This window comes from Bubalus kerabau, chromosome 7 (assembly GCF_029407905.1).
Source record: "Bubalus kerabau isolate K-KA32 ecotype Philippines breed swamp buffalo chromosome 7, PCC_UOA_SB_1v2, whole genome shotgun sequence".
Classification (NCBI taxonomy): Eukaryota; Metazoa; Chordata; class Mammalia; order Artiodactyla; family Bovidae; genus Bubalus; species Bubalus kerabau.
In genome coordinates this window covers 21487798-21504855 of record NC_073630.1, presented here as the reverse complement: position 1 = coordinate 21504855, position 17058 = coordinate 21487798, and the positions used below count along the sequence as shown (strand labels likewise).

Below are 17058 nucleotides of genomic sequence, written 5' to 3'. Positions count from 1 at the left end.
TTCCCTTGCCTTTTCTAGCTTCTGTAGGCTGCCCGCGTTCCTTGATTGGCAGCTCCGTTCCTCCATCTTTAAAGCCAGCAGCGGTGGGTCAGGTCCTTCTCATGCTGCTGTCTTTCCAGGTCTCCTTCTCTGCTTCCATCTTATAAGGACCACTGTGATCATAGTGGATGCTCCTGGGCAATCCAGAATAAGCTCTGCATCTCAAAGTCAGATAATTAGTAGCCTTAATTCTATCAGCAAACTTAATTCCTTTTTGCCATGTAACCTAGCATTTACACTTCCAGGGAGGGATATGAACACCTTTGAAGTGGGGAGGCATCATTATTCTGTTTACTACAGTATCAGTTTCTGGGTGGTAAGCTTAGCCTCAGGGTCCCGTTGTGCTGCAGTGTAAGGATCTCTGGGCCAGGGTTGCTGCCTGAGCCTGCAGTCCTGTAATCACTTGGGACCATAAAGCCATTGCGTTTCCAACACACACATTTCCAAGCCCTGTGAGTCCTTTCAGAGCAGGTATGGTGTCAAATTTATCTTTGTATTCCTACCTCCTGATAGAGTTTCTGACATGCTGCTAAGTCACTTCAGTCGTGTCCGACTCTGTGTGACCCCATAGACAGCAGCCCACCAGGCTCCCCCGTCCCTGGGATTCCCCAGGCAAGAACACTGGAGTGGGTTGCCATTTCCTTCTCCAATGCATGAAAATGAAAAGTGAAAGGGAAGTCGCTCAGTCGTGTCTGACTCTTCGCGACCCCATGGACTGCAGCCTACCAGGCTCTCCGTCCATGGGATTTTCCAGGCAAGAGTACTGGAATGGGGTGCCATTGCCTTCTCCGAGAGTTTCTGACATAGGGAAAGCTTAATGAGTGAATGAATGAATGAACAAATGCCACGGTAATTCAGGTGTAAGGCAGGGAAGAACATGAAATGAACCAGGCTTCCAGGTCCACAGTTAACTTGGCCAGGGCAAGGACAGGACAGGACAACAAACCCAAGTTCAGCTCTCCATATCTCCACTGTGCTGTGCTTAGTTGCTCAGTCATGTCTGACTCTTTGTGACCCCATGGACTGTAGCCTGCCAGGCTCCTCTGTCCATGGAGATTCTCCAGGCAAGAATACTGGAGTGGGTTGCCATGCCCTCCTCCAGGGGATCTTCCCACCCAAGGACTGAACCCAGGCCTCCAGCATTACAGGCAGATTCTTTACCAACTGAGCCATCATGGAAGCCCAAGAACACTGCAGTGGGTGGCTTATCCCTTCTCCAGGGGATCTTTCCAAGCCAGGAATCGAACTGGGGATTCCTTCATTGCAGGCAGGTTCTTTACCAGCTGAGCTACCAGGGAAGCCCCATATCTCCACTGGGAGCACTCAAATTCTATTTTGAAAACTTCCTCTGAAGTTTAATCAATGAGTAGCTAAACTAATGTAAATGATACTGAGTCAATCAGGAAAGCAGAACTGACATATTAATTTTAACTACTAAGACTATGCGTGAGGCTAGTTTGAATGGTGTCATGAAGAAAATAACAAGCTACTTATAAAATTCAAGCTTCCACTGATACAAATCTGGTCTCCTGAGAGACATGTCTCCTTAGCCAACCATTCTGCCCAAGGAAGGGCCAATATATGGACTTCTTGGCATGGCTTCGAGGCTTACAGTGATTTCCTCTTTTCTAAACACCATCCCATCCTCTTACACAGAGGTAGACCCCCAGAGATCCTAGCTCTCCCCAATAAACACCTAACCTGGACTCACTCATTGGACTGACCCAGGGATCTGCTTAATCACTTCTCTGGAGAGATGGTTCACTAACTTCAGTTTCTGAGTTCACAAAGGAGACTGTTGTTTCCTGCCTTTGACATGAAAGCTGGTTTCAGAAGCAACTCCATGCAGGCACAGTTTTGAGTTGATCAGAGCATGAGGAAGGCAGGTATTTCAATGTGCTGAAAGCTTCAGAGTAGCCTCATGATCACTTGGCTGATTCCTTGTTGTCTCTTTCTGTTTCTCTTGCCCTTAAATTCTGAATGGGAATACGAATATCTTTCCAAAAAATTCCCACTTTTCTCCCTGTATCTTTTTTTAAAGAAGTTCAGCTGGCTAGGGTTAGTTTCTGTCATTGGCAATTGAAAGAAACTTATCTAATGTAGACATCACAGACTTATTATTAAGTTAGAAGATTCAAGGTTCATGACAGCGTGCTGACTCCATAAGAAAGAACTCTGGGTTAGTGATATCCAGACCAAACAAATTCCAGGACTTAGAAGATTCTGACAAAGGGCAACAAAAGGAGGCAGGGGCTGGTAGAGAGAGAGGAAAGATCTGCAACTACAGGTTGGAACCCTGGCTGTGTTTCACTTCAGTTTCCAAACTACATGAAGGAGATTGTTGTTTCCTGCCTTTGACATGAAACCTGGTATCAGAAACTCTTGGTGGGGGAATATTTTTGAACTGTAACTTACAGACACCTACTTAGGGTATAGTACTATGAGACTGCATTGAAAGACTCCTTATCTTATATTGCAGCAGGAATTCCGAAAATAAGTAAGGATAGTCTCAAGCCTCAGGCACTGGTTTGATATCTAAACTAGAGTAGAGTGCAGGGCACACATAGCTCCCAAAAAGGAACCTTTGTTTAGAATATTTCCTTTTTCCACTGATGTGAGTGCTGCCACCAGGCTCCCCACCTAGACTGGAAGACGGCTGGAGGGCAAGGACGATACCTGTTTCATCGCTATATTATCAGTGCCCAGCAGTGCCCAGCTCATAACTGATTCTCAATACAAATGATTAATTATGAATTAAATTAAAATAAGATCATATCCATCTATGTTTCATTATTGCCCTCAGGTTCAGAAAACAGGCTTTCCTGCTGCATATGCATGGCAGATTCCTCCATCTCCTCCGGCTAATACAGGATAACTTTCTAGGGGAGTTACAAGAATATTGAAGATCTTTCTGTTTCCTTCTTTGCTACCTGCTCTGCAAATGGACTTCAACTCATCATAAAATGGTGCTAGTAAAATCACGTTTGTTTACACATGAAGGAGTTTTAATATTTGATTTCTAGTCTCATAGGGAGAAACACACTGAGTTAAGAAAAGCAGACCTGACAGCCAGGGCAAGAGAAGATTCTGTTATAATATCCAAGGCAAATCAGTTGGAGTACTTGATTCTACCTTTCATATGAGTGCACTATGGAACTGACTTAAAATTTGAAGAAGACATCACAAAGATTTAATGAAAACATTAATCCAATTGTCCCTCAACCAATGCTTCATAATATGTCAAAAAATATATAGCTCTAGCGTATAACTCGGAGAAGGCGATGGCATCCCACTCCAGTATTCTTGCCTGGCAAATCCCATGGACAGAGGAGCCTGGTAGGCTGCAGTCCATGGGGTTGCAAAGAGTTGGACATGACTGAAGTGACTTATCAGTAGCAGCAGAAGCATATAATTATTGGAATGAATTACCATAAAAGGGCTTCTTAAAGTAACATTAATAATGATTATTTCTGCCATGCTAAGAATTATTATAAATATCATTATGTTACATGCCTAATCTCATTCAGTCTTCACAGCAAGTCATTAAGGTATCAACTATTACCATCAGCTCAACTTTATAAGATGATGAAACTGAAGCTCAGTGAGGTTACATAATTTGCCTGAAGACACACAGCTGGTACATAGCAAAGGCTGGAGTTAGACCTGAGGTTCACATGTTTACATATCATACCATCCATTTTTCTTAGCCTTAGTGTTAATCACCACCATGGAAACTCTCTATGGCATGTGAAATGTACTTTGGTTATTGTGGACAAGAGAATCACGTGTATCAATCAAAATTTGATGAAATGGATTCTTCAAGATGCAACTTAAGAAAAGAAAATGAGAGTTTTTACTTCAACGTTTCTCACCAGACCTCAGTTTCTTCATTTGTAAAGGAGTAATTAAATGGTCTCTGAGCTCCCTTCCAGTTCCAACATTGCATAAATCTAGTTAACTGCACAAGCCCAATTGAAGGTGAAGAAATATTAGGATGTGTAGTAACCAAATGTTTATCCTGTTTCAGTAAATGCGCAATATTCATCTGATATACTTCACTTCTGATGTCATTTTATTTTTGCCTCTCATTTTTCTTTTCCTCCCCCTTCCCTTCACACTTTAAATTTTATTTAACTTTACTGTAGTTACATAGGCTGTTTTATATACTTTCTGGAGAGGCATGCATGAGGGCCTAAGTATTTGGGGGATGTGTTCCAGTCAACTTTTTTTTTTAATGTATTTGATTATTTTATTTTTGGCTGCACTGGGTCTTTATTGCTGGTTCTCTAGTTGCTAGGGTGGGCTTCTCCTTGCGGTGGCGTCTCTTGTGGAGCGTGCATCCTAGCATGTGTGGGCTCAGTAGTTGTGGCATGCGGCCATAGTTGCCCCACGTCGTGTGGGATCTTAGTTCCCCAGCCAGGGATCGAATCTATGTCCCCTGCCTTGCAAAGTGTATTCTTAACCACTGGACCGCCCTAGTCAACTTTTTTTGTGTTTTATGATTTTCTAGAATAATTTCTCCAGTAAAAATTCATGTTAATAAATTAAGAATAACAATAAACCCAAAGTTCCAATTGAGTCATATTCTTTAGAACAAGGATTTTATATCATATCAGAAATATTACTATAGGCTTTAAGGAGACTGAGGACTAAACCATGTACTGTAGGCCTGCCATATCCTACAAGCATTTTGTGCATCACGTGGCATGGACTCCCCATCCTAATCCATTCAGAGCCATGCTGCGCTGCGGCAATGCTGCCTGTAGAGTCACTGGGACACCAGTTTTAGGAGAACACAAAGTGAGTGGAAAGCACACAGGCTTTAGAACCAGGTTAGCCTGGATTCCAATCTCAGCACTAATGTTTTCTATGTTTGCAACTTGGGCAAATACATTAAAATCTCTGAGTTTTTATTTCCTAATCTGAAAATAGGATGACTTTACCCATTATTGTGGGTGGTCCAGAAGATTAAATAACTTGGCATGTGTGAAAATATCTAATAGCATGCCTGGAACTTAGTAAAACTCTGCAAAGTTTTGTTTCCTTCTCTTCCTTGCCTGCTTTTTACTTTTCCAAACATGCCTCATCTACAAATGAAGATTTGTGTTTCTGGCAAACATAAACTAAAGAAGTGACTTCTGGGCTTCCCTAGTGGCTCTGTGGTAAAGAATTCACATGTCAATGCAGGAGACAACAGTTCAACCCATGATCCAAGAAGATCCTACATCCCTGGAGCAGCTAAGCCTGTGCACACAACTATTGAGCTTGTGCTCTAGAGCTCAGGAGTAAGCAACTACCGAGCCTACGTGCTGCGGCTACTAAAGCCCAGATGCCCTAGAGCCTGTGCTCTGCAACAAGGGAAACCACTGCAACGAGAAGCCTGTGCCCTGCAACTAGAGAGTAGCCCAAGCAGCAATGGAGACCCAGCACAGCCAAAGGTAAATAAATAAATATAAGTATTAAGAAAAAAAAAAAAGAGAGAAGTGACTCCTGGTTGTGGTTTGACAATATTCCAAGTTATCACCAATTATTTTCAGAAGTGTCACATAATTCTCAAATTAAAATTAATTTTAACTTAATTATTTTAAAATGTCGCCTGGATGAAATGGCCAGAGTCACAAAATAAAATAATAATAACTGTAGCAGTTATCAAAAGGTTGGGAATCCCCATATCAGAACAAAAAGAGAAGTGGAAATTTGACATTTAACAAAGAACCAGATAGGATCTTCAAAACTGAGAACCAATCACTATAAAGGGTAAGCACAAACACAACACTTATTCTTTTTTTCATGCTAGTCAGGTGATTAAAGTCACAGCACAGTAATTTCTATAATAAATTGTAGATGACAATTTCATGTACAAAAGTATTGCAATATAGAGAAAAGATAATGGAAAAGGCAATTTTTATTTTAATACTATTTGGACATGTAAGCATAAAGATAAATGCTGGGTACATTTTCCAAGACAAATCTTAGTCAAATACAAGCTGCTGCTGCTGCTAAGTCACTTCAGTCGTGTCCGACTCTTTGCAACCCCATAGACTGCAGCCTACCAGGCTCCTCCGTCCACGGGATTTTCCAGGCAAGAGTACTGGAGTGGGGTGCCATCGTCTTCTCTGGAGTCAAATATGCGAGGATTCATTAAAAATTAATAATGAACCAAACATGTCCATACTAAAAAAAACTCTCATATTTTCAAATCTATTTGAGTTGAATTTAGAAGCCATGTATAAATATGAGTAGAAGATTCACATAACATCTTACTATTACAGGGCTTCCCTAGTGGCTCAGATGGTAAGGAGTCTACCTGCAGTGTGGGAGACTCAGGTTCAATACCTGGATTGGGAAGATTCCCTGGAGAAGGAAATGGCAACCCACTCCAGAAGTTTTGCCCAGAAAATCCCATGGGCGGAGGAGCCTGGTGGGCTACAGTCCATGAGGTTGCAGAGTCGGACATGAATGAGCCACTTCACTTTACTATTACAAATGAAAGGCAGAGTCTGAATTTAATAATTACTGAGCATGCATACAACACAAATCATTTTCAAATTATGCTTTGTACATATTTTGGAAGTAAAAATTGCCAGCAGCTTGCTAGTTGTTATGTTGTCCCCAAAGCTGCAATGTGGACGTTGGTATTGGTATACTGTCCACGGAATGCTGTGGATCATGATTAACGTTTATTCTTTTAGGTGATGGGGCATAACAGGGAAAAAAAAGACAAGAATACTTCTTCTCATAGACTTTATATATGAGTGTGAAGATGTTTAAAAAATAAGTGGATTAAAAATAGTTCGGGACTTCCCTTGCAGTCCAGTAATTAAGACTTCACCTTTCGATGCAGGGGGTGCGGGTTCAATCCTTGGTTGGAAAGCTAATATCCCATGTGTCTCATGACCAAAACATGAAACAGAAACAATACTGTAGCAAATGCAATAAAGACTTAAAAAATAGTCCACATCAAAGAGTTGAAATATCTTATAAAAATATGTTAAAAGGTAAAAGGGCTACTAAATAGAGTAAAAGCAAATGGGTACATTGTATATCTCTATGATATACTTGGGAGATGATTGGGTTTTGAGAAGGAGAAGTATCTTAAGAGAGAAATAAGAAGAAATTACAGTGAATGGAAACTTTAATGGAGATTAGAGATATTACAGCAAGGGAAAAGGAGACTTAAGAATAATAGAATCCTGCAGTTATTAGGAGGGTTAGATCTTATTCACAAGAATCTTCATTCTTTATTAACAAAACAGAAATCCTGGGAGTTTAAAGAAAAAAAAATAAGAATAAAATAGGGAAAATAATCTTAAAAGAGTATATATCCCTATAGGTTAACACTTTTACCTATCTTGAGTGCAAATATTTTCTGATGACCCAGAACCAAGCATTCTGGTTTCACTCTACCGAAGACATTATACACACAGAAAACTGTAAAGCAAAAGCTTACAGGTGTTGGTTATTTGATTATCTTTCCCATTGCCCTCAAAGATAAAGTCTCTCTTAAATAAACTCACTCCCAGGCCCTACAGAGTGAGGCTGGCCTGAGTGGGCTCTGGGCTGAGAGGCCTGAAATACCCAGCTCTAGTCCTTCCCATTCCAGAGATTGGGATGTCAGGACCCTGACAGGGTCTCACCCACAATGCAGGAAAATGCTTCCCCAGGTGATCCTTAAGCAAGCAAAAATTTTAATAAGAATTTGCACTTCATCTGATAGTGAGCAAGGAATCATTAGCTGGAGGTCTCCTGGGTCACTGGAAGCCATTTCTTTTTTATTAATTTAAAAGTTTTTTATTGAAGTATAGTTGATTTATAATTTGTATTAATTTTTGCTGCACAGCAAAGTGATTTAGCTATATATATGTGTGTATATATATATTCTTTTTTATATTCTTTTCCATTATGGGTCTATATTCTTTTTATATTTTTTTCCATTATGGTTCATCACAGGACAAGGAATATTAGTTCCCTGTGATATAGAGTAGGACCTTGTCGCCCATCCCTTCCATATATAATAGCTTTCATCTGCTAACCCCAAGTTCCCAATTCACCCTTCTTCTGCTGCCCCCTGCCCTTGGCAACCGCAAGTCTGTTCCCTATGTGAGTCAGTTTCTGTTGCATAGACAGATTCATTTGTGCCATGTTTTAGACTCCATGTGTAAGTGATATCACATGGTATTTGTCTTTCTTTTTTTTGCCTTATTTCACCTAGTATGATGATCTCTAGTTGCATCTTTGTTGCTGCAAATGGCAATGTTTCATTTTTGTGGCTTAGTAGTACTCCTGCGTGTGTGTATGTGTATGTGTGTGTGATATACATGTATATCACATCTTTGTCCATTCATCTGCCAATGGACATTAAGGTTGTTTCCACGTTTTGGCTGTTGTGAATAGTGCTGCTATGAATATAGGGTACATGTATCTTCTTGAATTACAGTTTTGCAAGAGCCAGCCCTTAAATGAACAGGAGTTTGGTGTTTAGGAGATGGAATCCCAGTTTCTGTTCACGGTTGTTCATAGGTCACAGTGCTGACTCTGTGACTTCCAAGGATCATCGGGATTTAAGAGCCATCACAGCTTCTGCATGTGGTGCACGGTATCTTATTTCCTGAGGCCTATTACTCCCAGAGGACAAAGTAGGAACACTCATAAGTTATGGGTTTTGCCTCTTGTTCCCAGCTTTGGTGGCTTTGCCTTCAGCTGGCAGGGACAGATAAGAGGAATTTTTATAGTTCCTGGAATATAACTCAAGGGCTGGAAGCCAGACTGTCAAGTGCACATCTATCACCACCTGGAGTCTATAGCAGAGGTTTAAATAGTAGCAAATTCCCAACTTGGTAATGAATAGAAGAGAGGAGAGGCAATGGAGAGGATGAAAATCTCAGTTTCCCAAGTTTTATTGCAATAAATAAAATTAATATTATAGTGATGACAAGAGATGCAGCAAGCTTTAGATTTGGAGAAATCTACTATAGGAGTCTGGGTTACAGATCTTTATAATCCCTATTGTATTAGTCACAGACATTTATTCAGATGACTGTATTTGCTGGAAAAGCTTAACAATGTCCCAACATTGTCCCAACCACCTAGTGATTGGATCAGTGACAGGAGGTTCAGCCAGAAGGTACTGCAACACGTTCATTTCAAATAAAACACACACGTATGCACACAATGAAATACTACTTAGCCATAAAAAATGAAATCTTGCCATTTGCAGCAATATGGATGGAGGGCATAAGGCTAAGTGAAGTAAGTCAGACAGAGAAAGATAAATATTGTATATCACTTATATGTGGAATCTAAAAAATAGAAAAAAATAGTGAATCTGCCTGCAATGCAGGAGACCCAGGTTTGATTCCTGGGTCGGGAAGATCCCCTAGAGAAGGAAATGGCAAGCCACTCCAGTATTCATGCCTGGAAAATCCCATGGACAGAGGAGCCTGGTGGGCTACAGTCCATGGGGTCGCAAGAGTTGGACATGACTTAGTGACTAAACCACCACCATGGTGAATAAAATAAAAAAGAAGCAGACTCACAAATATTGAGAACAAACTAGTGGTTATCAGTGGAGAGAGGGAAAGGGGAGGCGCAGCATAGGGGTAGGTGGTTAAGAGGTATAAACTATATGTATAAAAATAAGCTTCATGGATAATTGTATAGAACAGGGAATATAACCAATATTTTGTAATACTATAAATGGAATAAAACTTTAAAATTGTGCATCACTATATGTACACTGACCTGCCTCTTGAAAAACCTATATGCAGGTCAGGAAGCAACAGTTAGAACTGGACATGGGACAACAGACTGGTTCCAAATAGGAAAAGGAGTACGTCAAGGCTGTATGTTGTCACCCTGCTTATTTAACTTATATGCAGAGTACATCATGAGAAACGCTGGGCTGGAAGAAGCACAAGCTGGAATCAAGATAGCTAGGAGAAATATCAATAACCTCAGATATGCAGATGACATCACCCTTATGGCAGAAAGTGAAGAGGAACTAGAAAGCCTCTTGATGAAAGTGAAAATGGAAAGTGAAAAAGTTGGCTTAAAGCTCAACATTCAGAAAACGAAGATCATGGCAATGGTCCCATCAGTTCATGGCAAATAGATGGGGAAACAGTGGAAACAGTATCAGGCTTTATTTTTGGGGGCTGCAGATGGTGACTGCAGCCATGAAATTAAAAGACGCTTACTCCTTGGAAGAAAAGTTATGACCAACCTAGATAGCATATTCAAAAGCAGAGACATTACTTTGCCAACAAAGGTCCATCTAGTCAAGGCTATGGTTTTTCCAGTCGTCATGTATGGATGTGAGAGTTGGACTGTGAAGAAAGCTGAGCACCGAAGAATTGATGCTTTTGAACTGTGGTGCTGGAGAAGACTCTTCAGAGTCCTCTGGACTGCAAGGAGATCCAACCAGTCCATTCTGAAGGAGATCAGCCCTGGGATTTCTTTGGAAGGAATGATGCTAAAGCTGAAACTCCAGTACTTTGGCCACCTCATGCGAAGAGTTGACTCATTGGAAAAGACTCTGATGCCGGGAGAGATTGGGGGCAGGAGGAGAAGGGGACGACAGAGGATGAGATGGCTGGATGGCATCACTGACTCAATGGACGTGAGTCTGAGTGAACTCTGGGAGTTGGTGATGGACAGGGAGGCCTGGAGTGCTGCAATTCATGGGGTCACAAAGAGTCAGACACGACTGAGCAACTGAACTGAACTGAACTGAACTGATATGTACACATATAGTATTATCCATCAACTACACTTCAGTTAAAAAAAACTTTAAAAAAATGATTTTTGAAATCTGCTGGTATGCAGAATATGTACCTTTTCCTAACTTGGAGAAAATCTAGACAGGAGCATGGAGAATGACCAGAGAGATTGAAAATAGAATCTAGAGGGAGAGTTTAAAAGAAGGGAGTCAGCTTTGCTTGGAGAGAGAAAATAAGGGTGAAAGCAACAATGATCCTGGCTTTGAAAGACACAAAGAGCTGCAGCTCATAGTCATCATTCATTCATTCACTCATTCACTCACTCAGAGTATCACTCACTGTCCCAGCACCTGGGGGACAAAGAGAAGGACAAAAATCAAAGTAGGTGAAACAGAGTCCTTAGCTTCAACATCTACTGCCCATTGCTAGTGCCCAAGAATTGGACAAAAATAAGTGCAGGTTGGGACACAAGTAGTTATGAAATAAGCCTGAAGGGAAGAGATTTAAGAAATTAAAAAACTTTCCAGGCAAGAGTGAACACCAACATCTTAGAAATCAGTGAACTAAAATGGACAGGAATGGGCAAATTTAATTCAGATGATCAGTATATCTACTACTGTGGGCAAGAATCCCTTAGAAGAAATGGAGTAGGCCTCATAGTCAACAGAAGAGTCCAAAATGCAGTACTTGGGTACAATCTCAAAACTGGCAGAATGATCTCAGTTTGTTTCCAATGCAAACCATTCAACATCATTGTAATCCAAGTCTATGCCCCAACCACTAATGCCAAATAAATTGAAGTTGAATGGTTTTATGAAGACCCCCAAGACCTTCTAGAACTAATATAAGAGGCGAGGGAAAAAAAAAAAGATGTCCTTTTCATCATAGGGGATTGGAATGTAAAAGTAGGAAGAGATACCTGGAGTTACAGGCAAGTTTGGCCTTGGAGTACAAAATGAAGTGGGACAAAGGCTAACACTTTTGCCAAGAGAATGCAGTGGTCATAGCAAACATTCTCTTTCAGTAACACAAGAGACAACTCCACACATGTATAGGACCAAATGGCCAATACCAAAATCAGATTGTTTATATTATTTGCAGCCGAAGATGAAGAAGCTCTGTATAGTCAGCAAAAACAAGAGTGGGAGGTGACTGTGGCTCAGATCATGAACTCCTTATTGTCAAATTTAGATTTAAACTGAAGGAAGTACGGAAAACCACTAGACCATTCAGGTATGACCTAAATCAAATCCCTTATGATTATACAGTGGAAGTGACAAATAGAGTCAAGGGATTAGATCTGATAGAGTGCCCGAAGAACTATGAATGGAGGTTTGTAACCTTGTACAGGTGGTGGTGACCAAAACCATCCCCCCAAAAAAGAAATGCAAGAAGGCAAAGTGGTTGTCTGAAGAGGATTTACAAATAGCTGAGAAAAGAAGAGAAGAAAAAGCAAGGAAGAAAGGGAAAGATAAGCCTATCTGAATGCAGAGTTTCAAAGAATAGCAAGGAGAGATAAGAAGGCCTTCTTAAGTGAACAATGCAAAGAAATAGAGGAAAATGATTGAGTGAGGAAATGGGAAAGACTAGAAATCTCTTCAAGAAAATTGAAGATATTTAGGGAACATTTTATGCAAGGATGGACATGATAAAGAAAAGAAATGGTAAGGACCTAAGAAGCAGAAGAGATTAAGAAGAGGTGGCAAGAATACACAGAAGAACTGTTCAAAGGTCACAGCGCTGACTCTGTGACTTCCAAGGAAGTCAAAAAATGTCCAAATACCCCTGATAACTACCATGGTGTGGTCACTCACCTAGAGCTGGACGTCCTGGAGTGTGAAGTCAAGTCAAATGGGATTTAAGAAGCATTACTACTAACAAAGCTACTGGAGGTGATGGAATTCCAGCTGAGCTATTTCAAATCCTAAAAGATGATGCTGTGAAAGTGCTGCACTCAATATGCCAGCAAATTTGGAAAACTCAGCAGTGGCCACAGGGCTGGAAAAGGCCAGTTTTCAATTCCAATCCCAAAGAAGGGCAATGCCAAAGAATGTTCAAACTACCACACAATTGTACTCATTTCACAAGCTAGCAAGGTAATGCTCAAAATCCTTCAGCTAGGCTTCAGCAGTATATGAACCAAGAACTTCCAGATGTACAAGCTGGATTTAGAAAAGGCAGATGAACCAGAGATCAAATTGCCAATATCCATTGGATCATAGAAAAAGCAAGGGAATTCCAGAAAAACTTCTGCTTCATTGACTACACTAAAGCCTTTGACTGTGTGGATCACAACAAACTGTGGACAATTCTTAAAGAAATGGGAATACCAGACCACTATACCTGTCTCCTGAGAAACCTGTATGCAGGACAAGAAGCAACAGTTAGAACTGGGTATGGAACAATGGATTGGTTCCAAACTGGGAAAGGATTACATAAAGGCCGTATATTGTTACCCTGCATATTTAACTTATAAGCAGAGTACATCATGAGAAATGCTGGGCTGGATGAATCACAAGTTGGAATCATGATTGCCAGGAGAAATATCAACAGCTTCAGATATGGAGATGATATTACTCTAATGGCAGAAATTAAAGAGGAACTAAAGAGCCTCTTGAAGAGAGTGAAAGAGGAGAGTGAAAAGGATGGCTTAAAACTCAACATTCAAAAAGCTAAGATCATAGCATCCAGTCCAATTACTTCATGGCAAATAGAAGGGGAAATAAGTGGAAACAGTGAAAGATTTTATTTTCTTGGGCTCCAAAATCACTGCAGATGGTGACTACAGCCATGAAATTAAAAAACTCTTGCTTCTTGGAAGGAAAGCTATGACAAACCTAGACAGCATGTTAAAAAGCAGACACATCACTTTGCTGACAAAGGTCCATCTAGTCAAAGCCATGGTTATCCAGTAGTCATTTAGGGATGTGAGAGTTGACCCATAAAGATGGCTGAGCACCAAAAAATTGATGCTTTTGAACTGTAGTGTGCTGGAGAAGACTCTTGAGAGTCTTTTGGACTGCAAGGAGATCAAACCAGTCAATCTTAAAGGAAATCAACCCTGAATATTCATTGGAGGGACTGAAGCTGAAGCTGAAGCTCCAATACTTTGGCCACCTGATGGGAAGAGCTGACTCATTGGAAAAGACCCCTATGCTGGGAAAAATCAAAGGCAAAAGGAGAAGGGGACGACAGAGGATGAGATGATTAGATAGTATCACGGATTCAGTGGACATGAATTTGAGCTAATTCTGGGAGATAGTGAAAGACAGGGGAGCCTGGCTTGCTGTAGTCCCATGAGGTCACAAAGAGTCAGACACAACTTAGCAACTGAACAACAGGGCCAAGGTAGCAACGGAAATAAATTCATCCCCACTTGCCCTTTATTTATGAGAACTACTGCTGGTTAAATGGTAATTTTCAGGGTTGATTAGGAGAATTTCCACCAGAAAAAAGAAAAAAAAAGATGATCGCTTCAGTCTTACGGTTTGGAATATTCTATTAAAGATCTTGCACGGTCAGTATAAGGTAAGGCAACTATTTTGTGGTTTCCGTCTCTGTTCAACACTGTATGATTCATATCAGGGTCTGTTCGGGCCACAGAAATAGCAGAAGAGGAAAAGGCAACCGTATCTCTCCCCAGAGTGGTTAACAAAAAGCCCGCTAACCAAGTTTACCATGAACATGAGTGTGTACAAATTCTCAGCAACTGACTGTTATTAATGCTTGAATTCCTTTTGTGCTTGATTCTTGGAATTGCCCAACTTTTGATTAACTGAGAATTATCATGATTTAGGACATACAAAATTGTGATTCTTTTTACACAAATACAAAGGAAGTCTTTTACATACTTTAAATAGTACAGACAAATGAGCTAGATCATTAAAAAATCAAGAGAGTGTATTTTGTTTTTAATTTGAATTTTCTGGTTTGACTCTAACCACCCAAAAAGGAAATTTCAAACTTTTTCAGGCATACTTAAGCCCCATTTACAAATTTACAAGAAACCAAGACTTAGGAGAACAATTTTTAGTCAGTATTTTCACTATTCAATGACCTTTGGGGAAATTTAAGTATAAATTTCATTTTTAAAAATGCTCAAAAACTGTTCAAAATGAACATTCTGTGTCTCCCAGATAGGCAAACTGCCCATACCTAAACTTCTGATGAATCAAAAAGTTTTTCTTTCCTCTAATCTTTGTTTATTGTATACATCATTAGGCCATTTCTTTTTTAATGTGTGCTTTTAGTCAATCCACTAAATAATATATCCTGAGAAAAATACCTATTTTGTATAAAGCACCTTGTTTTCTCCTAAGGATAATACTGAAATGTCTGTATATAATTTATTTATGTAGCATATGGCACAGTAATTAAAAAAAATGTTTCTAAACATACCCAATTGTATATAGTATGCACATAATCCAATAGAAGTGACAACCATTTACTTGAAATCCATTTTGTCCCACCTCCCTTCTGAAACAATATCTCTCAGGTCAACTATATGTGCATAGCTTACCTGTCTCACTTCCAATCAAAGGCTGATTTGCAAAATGCTTGACAAAATCCTTCAAAGATGAGAATTCATTAAAGCCAAATTTAAATGAATATCCAGTATATTCAACATGAAAGTGTTTGACTGAGTCTTTGGCTCTAAAAGAAAAAAAAATGAAAAAAAAAACTTAATGCTATTTAAGAAACAAGTATCTTTTTTGAAGGGAAACGTAACCTTACGCATTAGTATCACCATGAAGCCCTTCTCAAAACAGAGTTATGACACAATCACCAAAACCACTGGCATTTAAAGAATAGCACTCCTCTAATAATTAGCAGTGTTGAGAACCTTTTCATGTGCTTATCTGTATGTCTTTTTTGGAGAAACATTTATTAAGGTCTACTCACTTTTCAAATGGGTTGTTTGTATTTTGCTGGAGGCATAAGTGTAAGAGAGACAGGAAGAGAGATGATAGAAACGGCAGGCCACCCTCTCCCCACATTCTCCTCTGTGCCTCGTCCTCCTCCCTTACCAGGGAGTCAGTACAAATTCTGCCTCTTTTCACTTAATCAGTTATGTGAGCCCAGTCCTTTGCCTCCCACACCTATTTCACTCCCTGATGAATAAAACACCAACTTTCCTACATTGCCATTTTTGGAATAAGGCAGAAAATTAAATTTTATATATATCTATAACCATATACACATACACACTCACACACACACACACACGGCCTCACTTCCACTATTATTCTCTTTCAGGTAACTTTCCACCTTAAGCAAAAACCAGAAGTCAGAATTACCCAAAGGGTGCAAGTTTCTGGGCCTTACCCCCTGAATTCCTGTTCAGTAGGTCCGGGGCTGGGCCCAAGACTTGTATTCCTAACATGCTCTGAAGTGATGCTACTGGTCTGGGGACCACATTCTGGCAACTGCCATGGTCCAGCCAGCTGTGCTATTCTCCTAGGGGCCTCTGTCTTTGTCCCTTAGCTTGTACTGTTCCCTTCACCTGTGACTTCTTCTGCTTTGTTTTTGATTGTGTCAGTTCAAATGCCACTTATTCTATCAAATACTGCATGATATTCCAGCTTGAGTTACTTGTTTTTTCTCTTCTCAACAATCCACACACTTACCTTGCCATCTTTCACGTCATTTATAGCACTCTCCTTTGTAGTAAAGTATTTATATGTGGCCTTATTGCCCCTGTGAGGCTAGACTTCCTGAAGACAAGGTCTTTAAATCTCCTACAACACTTATCAAAGTGGTAAGCACAGAATGGACGCTCTGAAATATTATTAAGGAAGTGAATGAACAAATGAATAAAAACAACCATTCTCCTGAGCTGGTCTTTGGTCTTTCTCACTTTTGCTGGTGGTTATTACTTTTTAAAGCATTTCCAAGTGCTTGTAATGGAAATTAACAATTTATATTTTAAATTTGTACATAGATGTAATATATGTGTTATCTCTTTGTAAGCCTTATGAAACATGTAAAAGTGAAAAGTTAACTTTCTTTGAGCCAACAATTCCACAGGTTTGTCTGAGATTTTGGAGTGATCCATGCAATAAAGGATAAACAATCCAACCATTAAATATAATTTTAACATTTGCTCTTGATTTGAGAAAGCACAATTCCTGCTTCAACCCAGATTGAATTCCTACTTCAAGCAGAATTCCACTTTTGATTAAAAATTTTCCCAAAGATGTTGTTTAGAAAAATTTATAAACAAAATAAAACAATAATGGTTTGAGGTTAATGGATGGGTGGCCGAGGGCAATTTCATGGAGTCCTCGTATCCTAGCAACTG

General features: G+C 39.9%; 1 protein-coding gene across 2 annotated transcripts in view; it reads right to left on the bottom strand.

Annotated features, from left to right (window-relative positions):
* DAPP1 (dual adaptor of phosphotyrosine and 3-phosphoinositides 1) overlaps window positions 1–17058 on the bottom strand; it is a 57041-nt gene that overhangs the window by 16937 nt on the left and 23046 nt on the right. For both annotated transcript variants that reach the window (XM_055587802.1, XM_055587803.1), the window contains exon 3: window positions 15277–15410. In XM_055587802.1, the coding sequence (XP_055443777.1) occupies window positions 15277–15410 (134 nt within the window). The remainder of the gene's footprint in view (window positions 1–15276; window positions 15411–17058) is intronic.